General features: G+C 40.5%; 1 protein-coding gene and 1 long non-coding RNA gene across 2 annotated transcripts in view; one reads left to right on the top strand and one right to left on the bottom strand.

The window, feature by feature from the left end:
* The first annotated feature begins 471 nt into the window (after positions 1 to 471).
* Positions 472 to 26,444, top strand: part of KLHL4 (kelch like family member 4) — a 95,824-nt gene continuing 69,851 nt past the window's right edge. Inside the window, exon 1 of the mRNA XM_006269542.4 lies at positions 472 to 1,225. Coding sequence (XP_006269604.1) covers positions 804 to 1,225 — 422 coding nt within the window. The 5' untranslated portion in view covers positions 472 to 803. The remainder of the gene's footprint in view (positions 1,226 to 26,444) is intronic.
* The window catches only part of LOC132252152 (uncharacterized), a 53,694-nt gene continuing 46,872 nt past the window's right edge, over positions 19,623 to 26,444 (bottom strand). Inside the window, exons 2-3 of the long non-coding RNA XR_009463955.1 lie at positions 22,056 to 22,117; positions 19,623 to 21,076 (exon numbers count right to left, since the gene is read on the bottom strand). This is a non-coding gene — a long non-coding RNA (uncharacterized LOC132252152). The remainder of the gene's footprint in view (positions 21,077 to 22,055; positions 22,118 to 26,444) is intronic.

The raw sequence follows: 26,444 nt of genomic DNA, 5'->3' as shown, positions 1-26,444 counted from the left end.
CACAGATAGTAATTTATGGAAGGGTTCTCATCTGCTTTTGCAAGCATTCTCTCTTTTCTTGTACCCACAGTGAGTCAGAATTATATATGGAATTCTATCTCAACATAAGAATTTTCTTCATAAAATACTGTGCAATGTATTGTACATGCTGCCTGTTTTAAGTAAGCATTATACCATTCTGAAGCCAATTACATAAATTTCACATAGTAAAATGAAGTATGTTGCAATAAATGCAAGGAAAGGCATGAACTGCAGGATGCTTTCACAGTTTTGTTACTGATCATTACCAAAAATCTTCATAAGGAGAACATACTGAGTGCACCATGAATACATCTGTAAAATGCAGCACTGTTTATTATTAAGCTTCAAGCAAAACCTCATGGGAAAGAAAGTCTTCCCACTTTATTTGTGTGTGCTTTCCTGCATTTTAAGTTGCTGCCTAAGATCCCTTAGGAGCATGTGAAGATAGGTTATATATTAGAGAGCTGTGCAATAGTGCTGTGAGAGTGTATAAGCCTAGCAGCTGGGTAGTGTTATGGTAGCTGCTTTCCTGTGCTAAGCTGATTTACTTGTTTAAGGTCTGACCTCATCATCCTGTCAGTATGGATTCCCACCTATACAGTTAGCAGCAGCTTAGCAGCAGCTTGAAGGGCTTGCTGTGTATTAATCAGGGGGGGAAAAAGGGCTACTAGTATTTCTTCTTTTGTTGTCTTTTCTTAAGAAGAGGCAGAGAAAGACAAGGAGATAACAAAGAATACACTTCCTTTCTAAAGGATATCCCTTTGTCTTTTTTTCCTGCAACAATGTCAGTCTCTGGAAAGAAGGAGTTTGATGTGAAACAGATCCTAAGGCTACGCTGGAGGTGGTTCACTCACCCCTCACAAGGCTCCACAGGCACCGGAGGCTGCCTTCAGCAGGAAGGATATGAACATAGAGGAACACCGGTTCAGAACAGGTTGAAGAGTCACTCTCGGGAGAGAAATGGGCTGAAGAAAAACAACAGTCCTGTTCACCACAATATACTGGCACCGGTACCAGGTCCAACCCCTGTACACCACCGATCTATTCAAACCTGGCATCAGCAAAACCTATTAGAACAACTACAGACTAATGAGGATATCCACAAAGCAAGCACAGAAGAAAATTTTATCAAGGAGGATTCAAGGAAAAACACACAGGATTTGCAGATGATCACAGAGGAAAACACAGATAAATCCACTGAGAGGTAGGAGAGTTGTCAGTGCTGTGAAAGATATACTCCTTTTAAAGTTACTCCCCAGTATAGTCTTTGTTTCTAACGAGGTCTTTACTGCATTTCTTAAACTTGAAATATAAAAATACAGACATTGCTAACAAAAGCAAAAATAAGTTTACATTCAAAATAATATAAACCTTACCATGAAATGTTGATCTATTTTATTTTTAACATCTCATTGTTTCAGACCTACTTCCTTAATGAATAAGACTGTCATAGTTTATCAAGTTTTTTTTCTACCATTTACAACAGCACTGAAGAGCATGTTGTTATCTTGCCCTGAATTCTTATGCACACTCATGGTACAAACTGATCCATCACAAAATACTGTCCTCATTCTGACTTTCTTAATAAGTGCAATTTTGACACATGGGAAACATTGAACTGTACAAATTGTGTTCTTGCCACTATTACGATAGTATCCTCACTGCCACTTTTATCATTAACGTTGAACCAAGTGGAAAGGGAGCAACTTTACTTGGCTTTTATAAGGTTTATTTCAAATAACATTACTTTCACAGGTAGTTAGTTATAATGAGAGACTAAGCAAGCTTAGGTAATAAGATATTACTTCTAGCTTTGTGATCTTAAAGCAGGAAGCGTAGAGCATGAGTTCTTTTGAAAATGTTAATATTAAGGGGAAAGTATTTTATGCAAATGCTTTGATTAGGCATGACATAAATTAGCAAAAAAACCAAAACCAAAAAAAAAAAATCACCATATTTTCAAAATAGACACCAAGAGCATTAAATACATGGAAGCAATTTTGCCTAGGCTAGTAAGGCTTCTCATAAAATTGGACACAGTAAGTGTATTTTTAATGTGACCTTTTAAAATGTTGTGGGTGTGCTATAACACTTCTTTACACTATAACTAAAAAATACACACCTAGTTTACTCATAGTTCAACAGCTGACAGTTTGTGTATTTTTAGCAGTTCTTATTCAAGTTGTGCTATGTGGCAAAGTGAACATCTGTGATTCCTTAAGTATGTCTGTACAAAAGACTGCATTTTGAAGTTTCTTGCCTGAAACTTCATCACAGGTAGGATATTAACAGGCAATGTTATAAAAATGAATCACAAAAAATCAAATAGGTATCAGTACATACAGATAAATACATTGCCTTTGGGTGCAAATCAGTACCTGTTAAGACCTTCACCTAGCTGACCTATATAGCTCTTAATCATTTGTAATGCATAAAAAACATCTAAAACATAAACAGAGAACTATATATCTTGTTTCACAAGTATTTAGTGACATTTTGACTCTTGAAGAACAATCCAAGTTGCATATAAATAATTTTTAATTAAATGAAAACATTACCAACAAGACAGGAATTGTATCAGATTTTTGTAAAACAAATGGAGCACCAAACAGAACCATGTATTTCAATATCCTTCCCATATCAAGTGAAGAAGGGGGAAAAGTCATCACTAAATTAATTCAGTTATGAAAATTACTAATTTTGCATATGGAAACATCAAATATGCTTACTTATCTATTCTGTACATAGATATTCCGTCATGATCCAGCAGAATTCTGTTACTCAACACATCTGATTTAACTCCTTTGCCTGATCTGTTTCCATTTACAGTCTTTTAAAAATGTTGCATTTTTATTTTACATAAATTATTGGAAAACGCCCCCAAAAGACCAAAACCCTCCATCTAGTAATGTGAAATAATGCTGCTTTTCAAGTTGGTATGTTTTCCACTGAAGTGTTGGGGGAAGATACAAGTCTTCTGTGTTTGAGTTGATGTTTTCAAGTTTCATTTAAAAGGGAAATACCTTAATTTATTTGTTTAAAACCATAGATTAGAAGCCCAAAGTTAAACTTGCAACTTAATCAAATAAAAATATGTGAGCATGGGGTTGCAATTATAATAGACTCCAGCAATCTTAACTTAGCTGTAATATCAATTTACAGCATAGAAAAACATATGTTTGCATCCCATATAGCATCATACACAGACCACACAATAATTTATAAGCTAACCAGAAGAATAAAAATAAAATAACTGACACCTTATAGTTCCTAGCAAATGAACAGACTAGACCATTATTACTTTTTAAATAAAGATTTTGGTATTATAAACTGATAGATACATTTTCACTTTTTTTATGACAGTAACTGTTCAGATACCCAGGCCAGGTTTTTCTTTACATGTACTAGGAAACCCCAATTTCAACTGAAGTCATTCAAAATTATTGGTAGCGATCAACAATTGTGAAAAATTCAAGCCCATGGTCTTCTGAATCTCCTAAACAAATCTCTCTACAGCATGAAATTATGGCATAATACATTTAGGGATAGATACAACTTTGCTACAAGTTTCCTGATTACACCTCAGTATTAATCAAAGGGTTGCTGTAGCAACAATTACTGTCAAGTAGCATATTGACTCCTTTTGAGTTCTTTGCTGTCTGCAGAAGTCCTTTTCCTGAATGGGCATTTAAATAGAAGTTAAAAACAAGTAGGAAGTTGTTAAAGATTAACAGTAGCAGAAAGTGTGGAAAAGGGCAAGGGACTAGGCCAAGACATCTTATGTTGAGCAGACTTTTAAAATCTCTTCTATTTGGCAACTGAATAGAAAATAACTTTTAAGACTCCAGTACTACTATCCTAGCATCATCAGTAAACAAAAACAAAAGCAAAAGCCACGACACCTTGCCTTAGAAACCCAGCAGCAGTGCTGTCTGATGAAGGTTATTGAAGTGCAGACATACCACCATATCCTGTTTGAAGAAAAGTGCTTGACTCAGTAGAAAACTGAATGGATAATCTATGAAAAAAAATCCACAGAACAGTTTTGCCCTTGTGCATGCTGAGATGACTAAGTTCACCCTGACTCTATCTTGCAGAATCTACCTCAGTGCTCTGGGGTCAAGAGGAAATGGAGGCAAGGCATAAAGGAGTCCTTTCCAACAGTGAAAAGGAAGTAAATTGCAAGATTATGGACCCCATCTGAACAAAAGAAAAAATCAGACATTTGTTATTCTGACTTCTAGCAAAAAGTCTTGTGCTTGGATGATCTCACTTGACAACTGGCAGACAGACAAGCCAATGAGGCTTTTAGTGATCTCTCATGAACATCCATCTTTTTTACTAAGGTCATCAATTAAGGTGTGTCTTTCCCATTCATGCTCGCCAGATGGGGAGCAGATGAATTGCTTCTTGACAGGGAGATGAATGAGCACTGTTGTCTGTTCAGGCATGCATCACAACTTATCAACTTCACCAATTTCCCTTCAATTCTGAGGGAATCATATTTGAGAATAGCTTGGTGGCTCTCAGTTCTATTCAGTTTGCATAGGGTCTGAACTCTTTTGTTCGTCAAAAATCAGAAATGTTCAAAGGTATCCTGGCTCTATTATTACCAGAGAAACAGGTTAAGAGAAATCATAGTGTCTTCCAGAATCATCCACAATAATGAGTATTTGACTCTTTGAGGGGGAGATGTTAACAGGTCCAATTCACCAAAATGGGACTTCCATAGCATTTTCAATTATTCTTGTAAAAATTGCATATGCAAATGTATTGAAGGAACAATAAATGTGCAGATAAGCATTAAAGTATAATAATGGCAGATAAAAACTCCACTAACCTAACCTGAATAGAATCATATTCAATAGCTTAATGAGATATTGGAGCCTGTCCTTACATGGCAAATAAAGCAGCCATTTAAGCCAGTTAAAATTTCAATTGGTGCTGAGCTAAACCTTCTTAATTTGCAGACAGATGGAGGGGGGCAGCGGGGGGTGGGCAGGAAGAGAGAAAGTGGGATGCACCACTGAAACATTAAATTTTAGAAATAAAGCTTCCGTATAGCAGAAGGTATACTTAGAGGATTTGCAAATGCCAAAGAATCAACACTTGATTGCAAACTTTCCAGTGACTGCATGAATTAAAGCCTTGAACACATGTGAACTCCTGCTAGTTCAGAGCTTGTTACATGAACTTGAGGCATAGTGTTAGTGGCCAACTTGTGTCTTGTCTGGAATCTAAAGTATTGCACCCATAGACTGGACAATAAAGAGGTCAGTGCTTTCAAAATGAATGTTCATGGAGAAAGTCAACTTCAGACTTGGGATTTAAAGAGACCAGAATTCTTTGAAGCTGTCAGCCTTCTCCTTCAAAAGAAACAATCTAGAAGTGGTACCAGACATTTCAAGGAAAATCCTGAAGGATTTTAGGATACAAATTTAGACTGATTTTTTTCTGTCCTCTGACTTATACTGGATCCAGGATGTAGCTTTGTACTAAAGCAATACACACCTTCATGCCTACAAAAGCTTACTATTAGGAACTTCACAGGAATGGCTATAATACCATTTTCCTTACTGTTTCTTTTCTTTCCAACAAGCTGTACAGCGATTTTTCACAAACATTGTTCAGGATAGATACTAGTCAGTAGGCCTGTGCGAGTAGGCAGCTCTTTGATCCAGCATTGTATCCAGCCACTTTGGATGCCATGGATCTGATCTGGAGCTCTGGATTGGTTTCCCTCTTCGATCTGTCTGAAGCAGCCCTGAAGCTTCGGAGCCGCCTTGGAGATCCAGCCATAGGGTATAATGGGGAATCAATGAAATATCTATAACTTTGTTGTTATTTGTCTGATTTGGATGAAAATTGCAGTAGTGGTAGTTGATGCTAAGAGCATACAGTCTGCTAAGTTTCAAAAAGATCAGCAGAGGGGTTCAGGGGAGCTGCACCCCAAATTCTTGAAAGCAAAACACATGTCAGGTGTATGTGTTAAATCATATGGGGGTGAAAACTGCAGGAGTGGTAGCCCCTGGTGAGGCCACAATGCCTGCCAAGTTTCAAGAAGTTAGATGCAGGGGTTTGGGGGAAACTGCACCTCAGGCTGCTGACAGGCAAAACTCATGACATAGATGACTCAGTATGTGTTAAGGCACAGTGGACTGAAAATTGCAAGGGTGGTGGCCCCTGATGAGGCCACAAAGTCTGCCAGCTGTAAAGGAGATTGGTGCAGGGCTTCTGGGTTCTGGGGGCCTGTACCTCTGGCTGCTGACAGGCAAAACTTGTGACATGGGTGCTTGTGCAACTGTGTCTGTTTTGGGGCACCGGGGGGGAGGGGGCACAGGGGAGGTGGGGACTACTGCAGGCCTGACTGCTAAGCTACTGTGTTACCAGTTACCAATCAATCATGATTCACTCAGGGACCAACTCAATACACAGTACCTAGCTACTACATAACGAGTTAACGAGCAAGGATTAACACCTACAAAACCACAGACTAAGGAGAGGAAATAATCAATACAGACAATCAGCTGCCCCAAGACAGACACAGTCAGTTGCACAAGCACCCATGTCAGGAGTTTTGTCTGTCAGCAGCTAGGGGTGCAGGGCCCCAGATGCTCTCTGCACCTATCTCCTTGACAGTTGGCAGGCTTCGTGGCCTCAGCCATGAAGCAGCTTTCACCCTCCTGCACCTTAACACACACAGTATCACTCAAGTCACGAGTTTTGCATGTCAGCAGCCAGAGGTGCAGGCCCCAGAAGGAAGAATCCCCCTGCACCTATCTTCTTGACAGCTGACAGGGTTCATGGCCTCAGTGGGGACCACCACCCCTGCAGTTTTCAACTCGCTGCGCCTTAACACACACAGGGTCATCTATGTCATGAGTTTTGCCTGTCAGCAGCTTGAGGTACAATTCCTCCCAACCCCCTGCACCTGTCTTCTTGAAACTTGACAGGCTTCATGGCCTCACCAGGGGCTACCATTCCTGAAGATTTCACCCCCCTGTGGTGTAACACAGATGTGACATGAGTTTTGCTTTCAAGAATTTGGGGTGCAGTTCTCCCTGAACTTCTGTATTGATCTTATTGAAACTTGGAAGGCTGCCTGTTCTCAGCAGGGGCTACCAGCCCTGCAAGTTTCATCCAAATCCAAAAAACAACAAGGTTATACATATTTCATTGATTTCCCATTATACCCTATGGCCAGATCTCCGAGACAGCTCCGAAGCTTTTCCAAAGTAGTTTGGAAGCTCTGAACCACTTCAGAAAGCCTAATGAAGCCCAAACTTTGATCCAGGCATGCTGCTTCAGACACCAAAGCAGCTGAAGCTTCTCCGGATCTGAAGCATGGTCCAAAGCCTCACACAGCCCTACTAGTCAGGTTTCATTTTGCTTCCCAGAATGACTTTCTTCTGCATTTATAAATATATCATGTCTCCACAGATCTATATAGTCACTTCAGTACTAGCCAAATGTTTTCATATAACTAGTTAACTGAAATTCAATATTCAATACCAAGCTATTACTTCAGATTTTTGCTTCAGTTGATTGGTTTTCAACTCTTCCATTTTGCTTCACTAATTTTCTTATTCCTAGCATAATAATTGGAAGATGAGCAGTCCGTACCTTTTTTCTTTTTCCAGTCACCTACTGGCATATTATAAAACTCATGCTGATATATGCAGCTATATTGTATGTACTTTCTTCCTTTTCAGTCCTGAAAAAATGTGTGCGTTGATGCAATTCACATAGCATTCTTTCATCAGATTTTATTTTTCCATTTTATTCCCTATGTTGCTTTAATACATTCAGGATATCTGACCAAAGTCTGATTTTGCAAAAACTAAGTGGGCACATCTACATAGGCATTTACTATGGCCCAAATTTACTGTGATGTAACCTACTCTGGAGTTAAAGTTTTTGGGCAGGCATCTATACATGCTGGGATTAGAGAGTAGATTTTCACCCAGTTCCTTGCAGCCCTGCAATGGGCCCCTGCTGCCGCTTGGGGGAAGCTCCAGACATCCCCTAGGTGCTAGTCCAGGGGCTGGCAGGGAGCCCTGGGTCAGGAGATTTTGCATTTTCAGGTAGCAAATTTATTCAGGATTAAGGAGGTTTATTGTGAAGTAAGCATGTGCATGTGTAGATGCACATGCTTACTTTGCAGTAAATTATGCTAATGTAAAGTTAAGCATCTTATGTAGATGCACCCAGTGTGTCTTAATTTTCCACATGGGGGTTTATTCTGAGTAGAAATTTATTTTTGAAAGCACATTGTAAACTATCCAGTGCATTTCAGAGATGTGACTTTTTAAGAAATTTAGAAAATATCCTTTTAATTTTGGCTGAACACATAGGATTGTGCCCCAAAATAATAAGTGTTTTATTGCACTTGCCTTTGTGAAAATGGGTACCTCCATCAAATTTGAATTTGTTTACTTAATAAATTAGGGTTCTCTCAATCTCTTCTTAAAAGTTGAAATTGTGGTATCAGGATACCTGTGCTGTCTGTTAACTATGACTAAATATGACCTCTAAACAGATGTATGGCTTTGAAAATTTCAGCTTTGGGGATTTAAATGCATAACACATATTAATTGAATCTACAAGTCAATGGAGCAGGATAGGATATACCCAGGGGTGCTGAGGTGATTGCAGAGCTACTGGCCATCATCTTCTAAAGCTCATGGTGATTGGAAGAGCTCCCAGATGATTGGAAAAGGACAACAAGTGCCCATATTTAAGAAAGGGAAAGAGGAGGATCCAGGGAACTACAGACTAGTCAGCCTCACCTCAGGCCCTAGAAAAATCATGGAGAAAATCCTCAAAGAATCCATTTATAAGCACTAGGAGGAGAAAATGGTGATTAGGAACAGTCAGAATGGATACACCAAGGGCAAGTCATGCCTGAGCAACTTGATTGCCTCCTATGATGAGATGACTAGCTCTGTGGATGTGGGAAAAATGGTGGATGTGGTGTACCTTGATTTTAGCAAGGATTTTGATATGGTCTCCCACAACGTTTTCACAGGCAAGTTAAGATGATGGCTGGATGAATGGACTGTAGGATGGATAGAAAACTGTCCAGATCATTGAGCTCAGAGGGTAGTCATCAGTGACTTGATATCTAGTTGGCAGCCAGTATCAAGTGGAGTGACCAGGGGGCAGTCCTGAGGCCGGTTTTGTTCAATGTCTTCATCAAAAACCTGGAAGATGGCATAGAGTGTACCCTCACCAAGTTTGCAGATGACATCAGGCTGGCAGGGAGTAGTAGGTACACTGGAGGGTAGGGCTAGGATTCAGAGTGACCTAGGAAAATTGGAGGATTGGGCCAAAAGGAATCTCATGAGGTTCAAAAAGAACAAGTGCAAAGTCCTGCCTGCACTTAGGACAGAAGTCACATGCACCAATACAGGCTAGGGGCTGACTGGCTGGGCAGCAGCTCTACAGAAAAGGACCTGGGGGTTACAATGGAAAATAAGCTGAATATGAACCATCAGTGTGCCCTTGTTGCCAAGAAGGCCAACAGCATACTGGGCTGCATTGATAGGTGTGTTGCCAGCAGGTCAAGAGAAGCAATTATTCCCTTCTATTCAGCACTGGTGAGGCCACATCTGGAGTCCTGTGTTCAGTTTTGGGCCCCCTACTACAGAAAGGTTGTGGACAAATTGGAGCCAGTCCACTGGAGGGGCAACAAAAAGGGCGAGGAGCCTAGGGAACATGACTTATGAGGAAAGACTGAGGGAACTGGGCTTATTTAGTATAGAGATGAGATGACTGAGCGGGGATTTAATAGCAGCCTTCAAATAGCTGAAAGGGGGTTCCAAGCAGGATGAAGTTAGACTTTTCTCAGTGATGGAAGATGACAGAAAAAGGAGCAGAGGTCTCAAGTTTCAGCAAGGGAAGTTTAAGTTAAATACTAGGAAGAATTTTCTCACTAGAGAAACACTGGAACAGGTTACCCAGAGAGGTGGTGGAATCTCCATCCTTGGATGTTTTCATGACCCGGCTGGACAAAGCTTTGGCTGGGATGACCTAATTGAGGATGGTCCTGCTTTGAGCAGGGGTTAGACTAGATGACTCCTGAAGTCCCTACCAATCCTAATTTTCTATGATTTTTATAGCTCCTCAGGTAGCTTTAAAAGTGGCAAACAACCTAAAGGAAAATAGTTATACTCAAGAAATCCCTCTCTCTTGTGAAGCAATAGAATCAGAGAAGAGGAGGTAATAGAAATCACAGAAATCAGGAGGTCACCCTGCTCAAAGCAGGACCATCCCAAACTAGATTATTCCAGCCAGGGCTTTGTCAAGCTGGGCCTTAAAAACCTGCAATCTGAGACCACTGCTCCTTGTTCTGTCATCTGTCATCACTGAAAACAGTCTAGCTTCATCCTCTTTGGAACCACCCTTCAGGTAGTTAAAGGCTGCTATCAAATCCCCTCTCAGTCTCCTCTTTTGCAAACTAAATAAACCCAGTTCCCTCAGCTTCTCTTCAGGGCTAGGGACATTCAAAAAGCCTGAATTGATTCAGTCTTTGCAGGTTAGTCTAACATGCATTGATTGAAACAGTTTGCAACTGCACAGATATTCACTCTGGACTGAGGAAAATTCAGGCACATGCCTGCAGTGGTAAAAGCTAGAAGCCAGGAGGCACAAGAGCAGTCCTCCCTTCCTTTCAATAGTGCTGAGCTGAGGGGTGGGGGGCAGACCCCAGTAGGACCTCTGATTAGGGAGAAGTTTAAACCCTCATCCTGCCTGTACAATCCCAGGCCTTTCCCCACTCGCTTACTGCTCAAGGGGCAGGAGTGTTGTCAGACCCCAAACCCCGGTTAGCACTCTGAGGCAAAAGGCGGGGAGGTGGTGTGTAGTACATGCATCTGTTGATGATACAGAGCTTTTCAATCTCCCTCTCCCTGTTTCTTCATACTATCTGAAAATCTGACATGCAAGAGAGCCAGCAGGAGGCTAATAATACAGCATTTAGCTGTCCATCAACAAAACAAAAGACAAGTTCAAGCTCTTAAACAGCTTTTTCCAAGGAAGGAAGGGAGGGACATTACCAGCTGACTTGTTGATTAGCTGCAAAAAGTCCTAAGCACACACTGTTTTGTCTGCCTGTCCCAGTGAAATTACACACACACACACACACACACACACACACACACCTCTCTGAATTAGCTAGCATACCACATGCCTAGAGTTTGTGTACTGTGGAAGATAGGAGGGAGGGAGGGTGGGAAGCGGGGTCCCTGCTTGGACAGTGGTGGGGGGGCAGGGGAAAGCCCGGTAGATCCTGCTGTGACTACAGTCTCTACCAGAGCTCTGGCCAGGAAGCAGAGGGGTGGGGGCAGCCCTTTTCTCCAGAGCAAAGAGCCCAGCCCAGCCCAGCCCAGCCCAGGGATGCTGGGGGACTCTCCTTTAAATTAAACTAGGAAGGGGTCTGGGACATATATTGCATAAACCAGTTTGACTCAGTTCAGTTAAGTCTGATACTACATTCAACCAGGTTTATCTTAATCCAGTTTCAGCCATTTTGAAACTGGTTTATGTGCACTGAACTTATGTTCTGTTATAGGTTTAAACTACTTTCTCTTCACTTAACTTGGTTTAAATGTAATGTCTGTCCCTAGCCCAGAAGTCATGTGCCCCAGCCCACAGACCATTTTCATTGCTCTCTGCTAGACTTTCTCCATCTTGTCCACATCCTTTCTATAGTAGGGCTCCCAACACTGGGCACAGTGCTCCTCAGCAGTGCAAAATACAGGGGAATAATCACTTCCTTTGATCTGCTGGCAACGCTCTTACTAAAGCAGCCCAGTACATTGCTAGGCTTTCTTGGCAACAAGTGTACACTACTGACTCATATCCATCTTATTGTCCACTGTAACTCTCAGGTCCTTTCATGCAGAGCTGCTGCTTATCCAGTCAGTCATACAGCTAGAGCAGTGCATGGGATTCTTCCATCCTAAGTGCAGGCCTTTGCACTTGTCTTTGTTGAACCTCATGAGATCTTCTAATTTGTCTACGTCACTCCAAATCCTAGCCCTATTCCCTAGTGTACTTACTACTCCCCCCCCCCCCCCAATCTTGATGTCATCCATGAACTTGCTTAGGGTGCAATCCATCCAATCTTTCAGAACATTAATGAAGATATTGAGTAAAGCCAACTGCACTCTTTTATTCATTAGAAGGTGCATCATGAGCAAGTCAAAGGAAGTTAAACTTCCCCTCTAAGCAGCACTGATAAGACTGTAGCTGGAGTACTGCATCCAGTTTTGGGCACTGCACTTCAAGAAGGATGTGGATAACCTTGAGAAGGTTCAGAGGAGAGTTACTTGTGTGGTTATGCACCTACAGGTGAGATTGTATGAGGAGAGATTGAAGGACCTGAATCTCTTCAGTATCTGCAAAAGAAGCCTAAGGGGATCTGGTAGCTATCTACAAATTCACTGGGGGGAGAAGCAGCAAGAAATAGGGGATACTCTGTTTACCAGGGTGTCCCTTGGAGTTACTAGGAACAATGGCCATAAACTGACAGAGAGCAGATTTAGATTAGACATTAGGAAAAATTTCTTTATGGTGAGGGTTGCTAAAACCTGGAATGGGCTTCCAAGGGAGGCGGTGCTCTCCTTTACCTTGGAGGTCTTTAAGAGGAGACTAGACAAGCACCTAGCTGGGGTCATCTGACCACAGCGATCTTTTCAGCCCAGGGCAGAGGGTCAGACTCGATGATCTACTGCGGTTCCTCCTGACCTCAAAAATCTATAAAATCTATAAAAACTGCCCCCAGGACTGACCCCTAGGGCAATCCACTTGATACTGGCTGCCAGCCTGATATTGAGCCATTGATTACTACTTGTTGAGCTTGACAATCCAGCCAGCTTTCTATCCACCTTACAGTCCATCATCCAATAGTTTTTCTCCAATTCAGCTGTTTGGCTGTTTTTGATTCTTCATTTTAAGAACTTATAAAGAGTAAAGCTCTCTTTGGGAAAAAAAGAAGAAAAAAGAGAAAAGATATTCTTATATATGGCTATAAGAGTTGTCTTACAAATAAGAAATTTACTAGATGTGAAAGGTCATTTGAAATAGCTGATATTTTTGACAGTTATAATAATCACCACCATTATCATCTAGATAGTTTTGCTATCCCTAAAACTGTATTCAGAGGAAAGTGAAATACTACATACTGGATAATGGATCAATATGCCTGTCCTCATCCAAATATCCTATTAATTTTCCACCAGCACAGACTGTCACATTTCCTGTTGATAAGCATCCTTCTGTAGGAGCTTTCACACCACATGCATTTAAGTTTGCTCACAGATGTTCAATGACACTTGATGTCATCTTAATTTTGCAAAAGCAAAAGATCAGATTCTAATAGAAAAAGAAGATAATCATTAATTTCCTTGACAAAAATAGAATATAAAAACAGAGTATTTTCCATGTTGGAGACTCTGCCCAAAGCTGAGGAAAACTGTTGTCACATCATTTCATTTAAACAATGCCAATGCCAACCAGAAACTTGCCACCACTTTCTGTGGACAAGAGGTTAAGCATGAGAAGTTCCCAAAATACCTTAGTGTAACTCTTGATCAAAGCCTTGCCTTTCATGAACATCTACAGAATGTTGCTAAAAAGAATGAAAGCACAAGTTAACCTTGTGCATAAACTGGCTGGAATGACATGGAGAGCAAATGCAACCATGCTTCGAACAGCCACTGTAGTGCTTCTTTTTCCTGCAGCAGAATATTGTTCCCCAGTCTGGAACCTAAGCATACTCACAAAGATGGTTGACACACAGTTAAATGCAGCTATCTGGATTATGTCAGGAATGCTAAAAAGTACACCATTGTTATGGCTTCCAGTCATAGAGAACATTGTTCCCCCACAGCTCCACAGTGATGCCTCAGGAATGAGGGAATATCATAAGGCCATTGGTAACCCAAACCTCCTAATCAACAAGGACATTACTATGCCACCATCAGATAGGCTCAAATCTAGAAAAGCCTTCTGGAAATACGCCAAAAAGCTCTATGAAGATAAGAGCATCAAAGAACAATGGAGTTGAAATTGTGGTGCAGTTTTTCAGATGACGCAACACATCGTGAATGATTGCCTAATTAGATGATTTAATGGAGATCTAAAATCAATCCATGCAGCTACCCCTGAAGCAGTCTAATGGCTGTAGATATTAATCTGTGAATACTGTAATCCTAAAATATTGACAGAGAGAGAGAATACAGAAATTCTTTAATAAGCGTATGTCCATACTAAATAGCTTTCTGTACTGTGATTACAAGTCTTGGTATCCAAGTTAGTAAAGTTCCAGAGCTGTTAATAACTACTGACAGGAAAAAAACAGATTTTTGATATATGAATTGAATATAGCATAGGATAATGAAGTGGTCACAAAAATAATGCCACCTATACATTATATCATTATTCACTTGAGTAGGCTACCCACTAATTGTCACTATGAGTAGTAAGACAAAGATAATAGTGGTAAGGCAACCACTTTACAATTTTGACTAGTACATGAAATGGTCCATGATACATTTAGCCAAACATATGAGAAACCAGTGTGCTCTAGATGCTGTGTCTGTTAACTGTATCCCTTGCTATGAGTGAGGATTCAGACTTACATGACTTTTCTGATTGTAAAGATTACATTTAGAAACTACTGTTGGCAATCTTATCCAGGAACACACTTTTATTTTTAAATGAAGGTATAAGTACTTTATTTTATCCTATGATTTCACTACACATCTAATGTTGCAACACCTAAACTTTAACTTTCTAAATCATTCACCAATGTAATGAAGAATACTTGAGATGTGACTGTAGGAAGAATAGCTTTTTTCTGATCTTGAATACCTGAAAACTGTTATTTAAAAAAAAATGCTTGCTGGATGTTTGTTAAACAGATTTGGAAAACAGTCATAAAATCTAAAGGGTCAAATATTTATATAGTTCAAGTCAAAAAGAGAAATCTGAATGATAGTAAAGCTTTAATCTATTTTATTTGAGAAGCTTCCTTTTTATGAAGCATTTAAAAATATTAAATTTGACTTCATACAGAACTGGAATGAAAGATGAGTTTTTTAAATTCTCCACTGATAACTTTAAAAATGTCTAGGGTTAACTAAAGTACTTGGCTTCAATAATTTGATTCTGTACTTTAAAATAATGTAATTTAAAAGCAGTAATTTGAAATGAAAAAAAATGATAGCACTTCATAATAAAATGTTATAAACATGTTCATTTGATGTTGTAGAAACTCTGGACTGTCTCTTACATTTTTCATTTACCAGTAAAATTCTGACAAGAGCAATCTAATTTCCAGATGATTGTGATTTATACATAAATACATATTTCAGTGGAATATGGTTCCATTAGAGGATTCTGACATTTTTAGTATCTAGCTTTATAAACTCTCCCATATAAATCTTTTTTAGGTAAAAGTATGTAGAATCTCATGAGAAAAACTATTTTAGTGGGAGGATTGCATATTTCAAATCCCGTTTTGTAATACACGCTAAATCAATGTTTTTATGATTGATGAAAAGCTTATTGTAAGTATTCCTGGTTTGCAGGGATGCTTAGACTTTGCCTAAACATATCCTATTTAGTCATTGTGTTTTTACCTATGCAGCAGCATAGCCCTACCTTAGAAATGTTCAAAATTTTAGAAAACCGTTTGGGCATGTATTCTTTCTTTTGCTGCCCTATTTCACCTTGCTGCACTGTGGCTACATATGCACATTCAAACAATCTGGGAGAATTTTCTCAAGTTTGTTCTTCTGGTAAAAAAACTTGAGAGCCATATGTACAGACTTTTGACTGCTGATCCCAGAACAGTGGTGCCCATGGTCAGTCTGTGTTTCCTTGCAGCACAATGTGGGGATTGTGAAGGGGGCATGTTCTACTCCCAGTTGGAGCAGCAGAGTTCAGCAAGTGACACAGTGTCTCCCTGTGGGTGGAGGGAGAGGATGCAGGGTGCCTATGATCTCTTCTGACAGAAGTGCAGTGACAGCATTTACAGGCTTTTCCTGTCCCAGACGAAACTCTCTTGGGAGTAATTTAACCCTGGTTGTTCACAGGCAATTTTTCTCCTGGAAAGACCATTTTTGCCCTGAGAGAAAAAAGCCTGAATATCTGTACACTTAGGACACGTCCACATGAGTGCGCATGTGCCTCTTGCCCCGCCTCAAACCCCTTTGAGGCGGGGCAACAGGCACATGTGAAAACAAAAAAATGTTCCCTGCACTGCAAACTCTCAGCACGGGGAGAAAGTTAGACCCCTGGATATGACTTGGTACAAACCGAAATTTCTTAGATTTTCTACTGATATACAAAAGCTTAGACACTCTTGGCTAAAAAAGTTCACATCATAACTGAGAAATTTGGTAGTCCTACGCTTTTTATGCCACATGAAATGACAGTATTGTATTTCTATAGCCAAGTGCAATTGTATTGACTTCTTAGTCATAGTTATCTTCTTATGCAGATAATATTGATTCTGATTATCAAGGAACGTGGCCTTTAGCAATGACTTCCAGTAACTATCTTCCAATAAGATTGGGATAATCTACACAGAAACTCATCCAGCTGTCCACTACTGTGGACATTATGGATACAAGGTTGACTAGGTATAGGGTTCATACCTTGCCTTTTAAAAAGGCAAATAGAAGTATCTGTGTCTACTTTAGTTCCTGTGCCTCCTGCAAATGCTAGCAAAAGGCTGCCAATGATGAATTTAGTAAACTTTACTTTGTTGCAGAAATACCTCTCTCACATATATAGTACAGGTTTAGCCTTATTTACATATAGATAGTTTCAAATTATACATACAAAGCAGGTTGTACAGAAATAGAAAAAATATTTTCTTTACATTCTCCCTAATTAATGCAGTTACATTAGAAATGTATGTGGCTCATATCTGTAGTACCACCAAGAATTTCAAGGCCCCTTAATATATAAAAGACAAGCAAGATAGCTTAGGCCATGTAATATAGATTTTCCAGTCCATATTTAATCAGTTGAATGCCTTCTGTTTTGAAGGTCTTCAGTTTATTTTGTTGGGTTTTTTTTTTTTTTTGCTATATCTGATTAATTACTTGGTACTTATAAAAAAAAACTTAGTAAGTTCATTGATACCAAGATATTTCCTACCTAAACTATTGTATTGCATTGATCTGCAGTCTTATATATGTGCACATATATATGCAACTTAATGATACTACTGTGTATATATTAAGTGCATAAAATTATGCATATTCATAGATGTTTTAATCCCAAACAAGAACCCCCCCCCAAAAAACAAACAAACAAAAAGTACAGATTTGGCCATATTACCCTTCAGGCAGATGGACAAATGAAGAATAGGTAGTGTCTATCCATCTTCATCATTGACTGTTCAGAAAAGCCAAGTCAGTACAGGACAGAGACAATATCTACAGGATAGGACAAGAGTAGAGTCATCAGCTGGCAGCAAGAAAGATGGTTAAGATGAAGGAATTGACTTCTGAAACTACCCTGGATTGTTACACATGTACCTCAGGATACTTATGCTTAGTATTGCCAGCAAAAGACAATACTAACTAAACTCCTATGCACATGAACAATGCATGCCTCAGAGGCTGTGGGGCATGGTAACTGTCCATAGGTGGTGGGGGCATGGCAGCGGTGAGTGGGGAGCTCCTGCAGGCAGCCATGGCAGTGTCAGTGGTGGGGGGGGGGGTGCAGGATGGCAAGCACCAACCAGCAGTCACTGACCACCCACAGATGCTGCTGGCAGTGTTGGCAGTGGCCAATGGTGATTGACAATTGCCCACAGATGCCTCCGGCAGTATCTGTGGCAAGTGGGGGGGTGGTGAGCTGCAACTGCCAACAGGCACCATTGGCAGTGTCTGTGGCACATCTTTCAGGGGGTGCACTGCCAATCTCAAGAGGTGCATGTGCACCCATGTGCACCCCCTACATGTCACCAGTGCCTATGCAACCCTTGTCATTTTTCTTCTCTTTATGCAAATTCCTGTTGACTTGATAAGTTAAATTGATGAAGCTGTGACTCCTTTTCCTTTAATTAGTAAGCAGCAACCAGAACAAAATGAAAGGTGGGGGAAGAGGACAGGAAGTAACCTTAGAAATATTCCTGGTATAATTCCTCAAATCTGTCATCAGAGAATACCACTGCCTCAGTCATACCATGTACATGGCAACTTTTTAGCTGGGTGCAAATAATTTTTCACCCACTTCAGTATTTTCTCCCCCTTCCCCAAAAATGTATTTATCATTCATACTCAGTTCAATATTAATTAAAATATGCAGGCTGACTCCTATAGTTTCACTCCCCATAAGGCTTCTGTCTGTTCAGCAAGGCAGTGAGGGTGGTGGGAGAACAAGTTGGTGCCAGGTATTTTTCACCTATTTGATGTGTAAAACCCCTTCCACAACAATCTCCAAAAGAGCTTTCAGTTATCTCACCACCATCTTAGCTATTCATTGCTTTTTCACTTAACTGTTTGGGAGATAGATGATTAGTCATAAGTGATAGTTACTTCTTTGGACTCATTAAATAGCAGGTTAGTTTCTAGGCTGATAGAAACTAATGATATAAAAGGATTTGTCAAGCAGTAAGGTCCCCTCTACACATTATAGGTATCATGCAATTAACTGGTTAATTGCTCAGTTACCTTGAGACCAGATACATGTGCAAAGTAGCTATCACATGATAAAAAGTCCCAACCAGCTATAAAGTTAGACTTCAAAAATGTGTATTAACTTTATAGCTGGTTGCTACTGAGCTTCAGTTTGTACAAGTAACATGGTCTCCCATGCAGCTGGGAGCCCCATCAACTGACAGGGCTCTCAGCCACAGGGTGCAACCCCCAAGCTCTGGGGATCATGATTGCCCTGATCTCCAAGGCTCAGGGGATTTGTGAAACCCCTGGGTCTACACAGAGTTCTTGGTTCCGGCTACACCCCATGTGTAGCCAGGACCCAGAGCTCTGTCATCTGTGGGACTGTGGGTCTTGGCTGTGCATGGCCCCCTGTGGCTGGGAGCCCCCTCAGCAAAGGGGGCTCCCAGCTATGGGTGCCTATTTCATTCTGATACAGGGGGAGCCTAAGATTGGGTTCTCCATACACTAGTAATAAGATATGATTGAATCTAATGTGAAATCCCACAATTGTGCCCCTACCATGAGTGAGGGGGGAAGGAGTGGGAGGCCATAAAACTATCCAGGACTGCAACATAACCAGAGGCAGCAGGGAATATGGTATAGAAATTTGATAGACTGGCCTAGCCTAAATCACTTAAGTCTGATATTACATTCATCCAGGTCAATCTTAAACCCATGTATGTGCACTGAACTTCTGTATGGTTACAGGTGTAGACCAGTTTTCTCAGCACTTATACCAGGCAAAGTGTAACATCTGTACCATAAAGTATAGCCATAAAGATTAAGCAATTTATATTCAACATACAACTTGGAAAATTGCTTCCCTTAAACTTTTCTCCTATTCAGTTAGTTTGATGTTGAAGCAATTTAGCTTTTAATTAAAATGAAATGTTCATTAAAAAAGTGAGTAACCGACAGTTTCTGGCTTTTATTTATTAAAAACAAACAAACAAACAAACAAACTAGGTACACTTTAGGAACTGGTGTAATAAACATCTATAGAATTTGCCCATTTTGTAAATGATTGGTATAATCAAGCCCATGCTTTCTAATCCAAACTCTGGTTTAGAATTATGAAAGGATGCAGGTGGAAGGGACCTTCAGGCTCATCAAGCCCAAACCTCTGTGCAAATCCATGTTTCTACCATCCCAGACAGATACTTATCTAGATTCCTTCTGAAAACCTCTGATAAAGGAAATTCTAAATCTTCCCTAGGGAAGCTTGTTCCATTGCCTTATTGCATTTTATCCAAAGACTAGTTGGTGTAAAATGCATAAATGACATCAGAAACAAGAAGCAGAACCCAGGGGTCCCCCCCTACCAAAGGAATGCCCTCTTCACTGGACTACAGAATAAGATTGCATCTTTCATAGCCTCACAGTGGTTGTATTTCTCTCTGCTCATGGGCCCAGGTGTACATAAAGATTGGAAGATAGATACCCTAAATACTTTCTGGCCCTTAGCCTTCTGACTAAGGCTCTTTCCTGGTAAGTCAGAGATGTTGGTTCACATTGTCATTCAGGCCATCTAGGGCCTAGGACCCAGATCTCCCAGTCCTCAATGAATGCACTAAGCACTAGGGTATACATCAAAAGGCAGGTGTGTTTCTCATTGTCCTCCTTTTCTTCCTAATGAAATGTCTTCCTCCAGATTATTTGAATTCTAAAATGATAGGGGTGTATCATGTGCAGCCTGAGGCAACATACACGCATTCAAATAATCTAGGAGAATTCTCCCAGGTTTGTTCTCCTAGTAAAGAAATTTACCCAGAGCTGTGTATACAGACATTTCGATGCTGAGGCCCTGAAGAGTGAAGAGATTGCAGTACTGACACTATGCAGCCATGGGGGTGGGCAGTTCATACATCTCAGCATACTCTGCAGGCTCCCTCAGTCAGCCTGACAACAGATGGTAGCAGTGTATAGAACAGCCCTGATTGGCTGACCCAGGCTACCCATGGTCAGCCTGTGTTTCCCTGCAGCATAATATGGGGATTACGAAGGGGGCATGTTCTGCTCCCAGATGAAACAGCCGGGTCCAATGAGTAGCACAGTCTCCATGGGAGTGATAGGGGCAGACTCCTGGAGGATGATACTCTCTTTGAGAGAAGTCACAGATACTCTCCTGGGAGTTATTTACCCCTAGTTGTTCCCAGATTGTTTTTCTCCTGGAGTGATCATTTTTCTTTAGGAGAAAAAGCCTGAACATCTCCTGGGACATCAGTAACTCTCCTAGAAGAAACTGAATGTCTGAGACAGACTCCAGACAGGTGTGAGGTCATCCATACCCTATGCCGGCATTTTCTATTGGTTACCTATTGAAAATTCCTTGTTCATTGTTTTCATGCTCTCAAGGTACATAAGAGTGCCTGTGAAAGAGAGAAAGAAAGAAAGATCTCTGTGCTAATCTCAGGATAGGATAGGATCACTTTCTTGAGGAGAGATGCATTTATTGGGCGCCGGGGGGGAGGGGAGGGGGGAGATGAAGCAAATGGCTGCATAGATTTAGATATGTCACATGTGAGACAGGATCTTTACCTTAATATGTTTGATCTATTGAATGAAAAATATATCAGATATGACTATTAGTAGCTCATATAGTGTAGATAGTTTTGTTACTTGAAAAAAATGTTATTCACCTCCTCTTCTAGAATCTATAGTAGACTGCATCATAACAGGAGCATTTTTTTCTGCACCCAGATGTACACAACAGATCTGACATTCACTTCCTCTTAGATGTCAGAGCAAGCACAGACATTGTTGAACCATAATGCAAGGTCTTCTCTGTCTTTTTCTATCTTATGTGGTGCCTTTTGCAACAAGCGCTACCCTTCAGCACTGATACTCTAATCACAGGAGCATAGGAGTTATCCCATCAAGTCTCTTGCAATGCCAATTCAATCTTAATTTGCTTAATACTGACTTTGTTTGTTCCCCAAACTTCTTACAATACTAGAAAAACATTAAAGATATTGTGAAGACTGCCTTGCTGTTTTTCCTTTTGCATCTCTTTTAACCTTTTCTTGGCTTTCCATCCATTCTCTGGAAATAATTTCCTTCTCTCATTCCCCCCACATGTCAATCCTAACTGCATGTTAGCCAGTGGCTTTTTGTTGTCATCCCTAATAAGATGTAGTTTAAAGCCCTCTCCACCTAGTTAGCTAGATGATTGACAAGAATACCTAATGCACCACAAGCCTCTTATCTAAATGTGTCATCTTATAACTAGCTACCTTAGGATCTAAAACTCAGGACTATTCCAAATATACTGTTGTCTTGCTAATATATATCAACAAACCTTTGTGTGCCTCAATTTACCTGGGTTGAAGATAGCTATTAATTACTTACCTCTCAAGGCACTGTAAGGCTTAATCGATGTTTGCAGAAGATAGCCTTTGTATGAAAGGTGCCTAGGAGGTGAAAAGTATTATTAATATTTATTTATGTATGTACTACACTGTGTCATAGTTCATATTTCCCATGACATTAATTAGCACAAAAGTATCCACTCATTGTATTACTCTTACATTTTCTATTGCAATACAAGTTTTTAAACAATATTAACCGATAGAGTCCAAACTCAGACCGTTTTCATCAGCGAAGGGCAGGCATTGCCACTATTTTCTGTGCTTCAGCTCACCTATAAATTAGAAGTAAAGAGGAGAGGTACAATCTTTCAGGGTACTGATGTTTTCAAACTAGTTGATATTTATCAAAAATAGAGGAAATTCAGAACCTTTCAGGATTAGGCCATAGACTCCTAGATGAAAATGAAAGCTGATGTGTGAATCACTAAACCACAAGATATCCTAAGTGTGGGAGAAAAGCTATTCTGAGATCTTACATATGGCTAGGGTTGCTAAGGAAACCTCTGCTTATACAGTATGTTTAGCACAGCTTCTCAGCAGGGTTCAGCGTATCATATAATTCTGGATTTTACTGGAGCATTAAGGAATTACAAATCCATACCCCCGCACCCTCCCCCGGCCAATAAATAATATTTGAATTTGTATTTGAGTGTTTATTCTCCTATATTTGCAGTAGATTCCTCTTGCATTTTATATCTCTTGCCATCACCATTGAGATTCAATGATTTCAGGGGCTTTGACTTATTTAAAAGATTTATTTTAAAGCTATAATGTTGCAGTTTAGATTTCTCTCACTTCAGGTTTTTATTTTTTCCAATTTTGGTCCATGTGGGTTTGCATATTAAATTAAAAGCTGTTTGGGGCAGCAGTTTTTCTTGAACCATTTTTTTTCTGTGCTCAGCACAATGGAGATGTATCTAGTTCTGATGTCCATACAGGCAGTTTAAAGGGTAGGAGAGCAGAATGATCTGTGGTCTGGGAAAAAAAAATCCTAGAAAATGATTCTATTTTTACCTTCCACAAAAATATTTTATGAAAGTCTAAGGCTGTCCCCTCAATTTGTAGTATATAAAGTATGCTTAAATATGTTAACTACACATTGCTCATAAATGTAATACCTTTTTGTTTGTTTTTCTTATTAAGTCTGTAACGTAACAAAAATTATCTTATCAATAAAGTGAATGAGAGAAGATAGTCACTGAAATCAAAACTATGATCTAGATAGATTAAAAATTACATTTATAATGGATCATTATAATATTAGTGAGATATTAAGTGGTGTTAATATAGAAACCACAGTACTCTTGTCTAGTTGTGGACCATTCATTTATTAGACTATCATTTGATAACTTGTAGAGAAAGAAAGAAATGCCAAAATGTGCAGCTACAGAGCTCAGAAGTACTAAATCTCTTTATGCTGATTAAAAAAAAGAAGGAAAATTGATTCCTATTATGAAGTAACCTAATTGCAGTATTCAAAACTTTATTTTTTAATTTAGGGAGCACATTTCTCACAAAGTATTCCCGAATTATCTTCCCAGTGCACTAAAAGATGCAAGAGTGAAAATTTTGTTTTCTGGCTCTGTTTGAGATCTTATATTTAAAAAATAATATTGAATTGAACCATAGATATAACAAGAATTTTAAATCCAACACATAGAAGTGTCTGTGTTTTCTCAGAAATCTTCAGGAGTATGGTAGTAAAGCAGTTGAGATGTTTCACTATGGGGCCAGAGGCATGAGTCTGAAAAGTACCCTGGACTCAGGCTGAAGGCCATCCCCAGTTAATCCATCTATAAATAGGGCACTGTGTCATTTGGGTTGGGAGTTTGACCACATGTGATGCCAGCCATTTTTCTTTTAAGACCTTACCTAGGCAACCCTGAACTTGTGATGAACTTTTGATCTTCTGTCAGAAAAATGTTAACCTTTTATGTACTCCAATAGAAGTGTTCTGTAAAATATCCAGACCAATATTTTGTATACCTAATTATTAGATTTGGTGACAGAAGTTTGTTCAGTTTCCTAATATAGTAGCCCAGGATTCCCATCATGCAAAGCAACGGCTTGTGATAACAGTTCCTTTAACTGGAACTAAACAAAGCTGGACAGGCATGTGGTGGAAATCTGTCTTAGCATCATTTTTTCTTAAATGTTTTTTCATACATTTAAAGATTCTCATGTTAGTTCTAGAAGAAAACTAGTATCACTAGAACAGATTTTTGCTATATTTTAGACTTCCCAATCTATTTTATTCTAGTTATTCTATATTTTACCAAAAAAGACTCCATACATGAAGCTCACGTGAAGTGTGATTAAGCAGTAGGATGCAGACATATACCCTCTAATAACCTTTCTGAACAATTCACTATCTAGCTCAATTACTAGTTAGCTATGTTTAAATTAAAGCTTCATTACACTGTTTCAATTAGCATTACAGTGCGTTCAGAACTGAATTTAATGCAATTAGCAAGAGAAATGTAGTGAGCACTGGAATAAAAGCTCTGCCTGTCTGGTATTCATCTGTCCTGCTTATACTTGGTTACACTGGGTTTCCTCCCTCACCCTGTACTCAATAGCTTTCACAAAGTACCCCTGTATATTTTTAAAATACATTTAAAACAAAAATATCATAGTGGATGCTTCACTTATACATTCATGCATAACAGACTCTCTTGAATCATACATGATTCTGTAGGCTCATAATCCTTTGTTTTATTCCTGGTGGTTTCTGCTGCAACATTATATAAATTTATAATGATGGGAAGTACTATAATGTAAGTACAGCAGCCGCGTTTACATGAGACGCTGACTGTACAGTAGTTCATGACTACTACGTAGTAGCATTGCATGGCAGGAAGCATGACGTGACACTGATGCACAGTAGTCATGAGCTATTGTGCAGTCAACTGGATGAAAAAGCTGTTCCTCAGTGCAGCTACATAGTTACTCCATTTTATACAAGTACTAAATGACTGTGCAGTCAGCGTCTCATGGAGATACAACCAATGTAACATGTTACAAGGCTCTTAGTGCTAGTTCAAGTCTGAAGTCACATTTCAGCCCAGCAGGGGCCTGGAGGACTGAAAGGTAAGAATACCTCCCTCCCATTCAGGGCTTCTCCCCTGCTCCCTGCCCCCAGGGCTCCCGTAGTTCCCCCTCCCCCCCAACCCAACCTACTTCTATCTGTCTGGCTGTCTGTTCCAGGGAATCAGACAGGGAAGGGTTAGTCCTCTGCTGGGCTGCTGCTCTTCTCTGGGCAGAGAGCTTTTCTCAGAGCGGAGCCTGCTCAGAGAGCTATGGTGGCTGGGTAGACAGATTAGCCCTTTCCTGCCTGGTCCCCCACCACAGACAGGGCAAGCAGGCACAAGTAACCAGAGGGTGGAGAGGGGAGCAATCAGTGGGGATCTGTGGTGCTGAGAAGGGTGAAGGGGGGCAGTGGGCCTGACCTGGGCCAGCAAGGGAAGGGGAGAGTGGGCAGGCTACACCTTGGTGTAAGGACCTTATTACATGTTAATTTTGGGCATCTCCTGGAGCTCTTAGCTCCTGGATTTGTCTGCATGTTAATACCTTTAGATATCTTAAAACACTTGTTGTGTAGCTCAAAGTTATGCCACTCCAAGGCAGAATTCTCTCTCATCTGCACAACCCAGATTCTGTTCTATTAACATGTAACCACTCTCCACAGATGTGCCATTCAAGTTGAAATCCACTAGTATCCCAGGATCCAGTGGCCACTCTCGCACCCTCCTGTTCTTTGGGCTCTTACACCCCCAGCTGCTCAGTGTAATGGCTCAGAGACTGAAGCAGCAGCTTTTCTATTTTCACCTGCCTCCATCCCCTGGTTCAGGAATGGCAGTTTGGGGTACCTTTCCCTACCAGCACTGAGCCTGTCTGTGTGGGTGGCCACTGCTGGACCCCATGCCCCACCCCCCTATCAAGCCCTGGGGAGAAGAGGAGAGCATGTTCAGGCCCAGAGAGGCCCCAGACCTGGCTAGGCTCCCACAAACCCTGAGCTCCAACCCTGTGGTTTCAGCAGCACCTTCTCTTTGCACCTGATCCACATGTAGCATGGAGAGAGCTGGTAGTACCTGCTGTGAGGTGATGGGGCAGCCTGCTCCCAGGGAAGGGGTGGCTATGGGTGGATCCAGGCTGTGGACACAGGGGTCTGCTACTGCCTGTGTAGACATAGAACCTGGCTGTGGGTGGACTTTGCTCCTAACTGTGGAGTGAAGCCAACTTGGGTGGAGCTGGTTGAACCAGCTACCACCACTGCAGCTGCCAACTCTGGCCCTGAGTCCCTGCCCAATACTGTTGCCTCTGCTGCCACTGCCACTAGCTTCCTTGGGCTGCTGCCTGGGCCTCTTCC

The sequence above is a fragment of the Alligator mississippiensis genome, chromosome 8, assembly GCF_030867095.1.
Source record: "Alligator mississippiensis isolate rAllMis1 chromosome 8, rAllMis1, whole genome shotgun sequence".
Classification (NCBI taxonomy): domain Eukaryota; kingdom Metazoa; phylum Chordata; order Crocodylia; family Alligatoridae; genus Alligator; species Alligator mississippiensis.
Note: the sequence above shows the minus strand (reverse complement) of the source record. Positions and strands in the feature narration are given on the sequence as shown.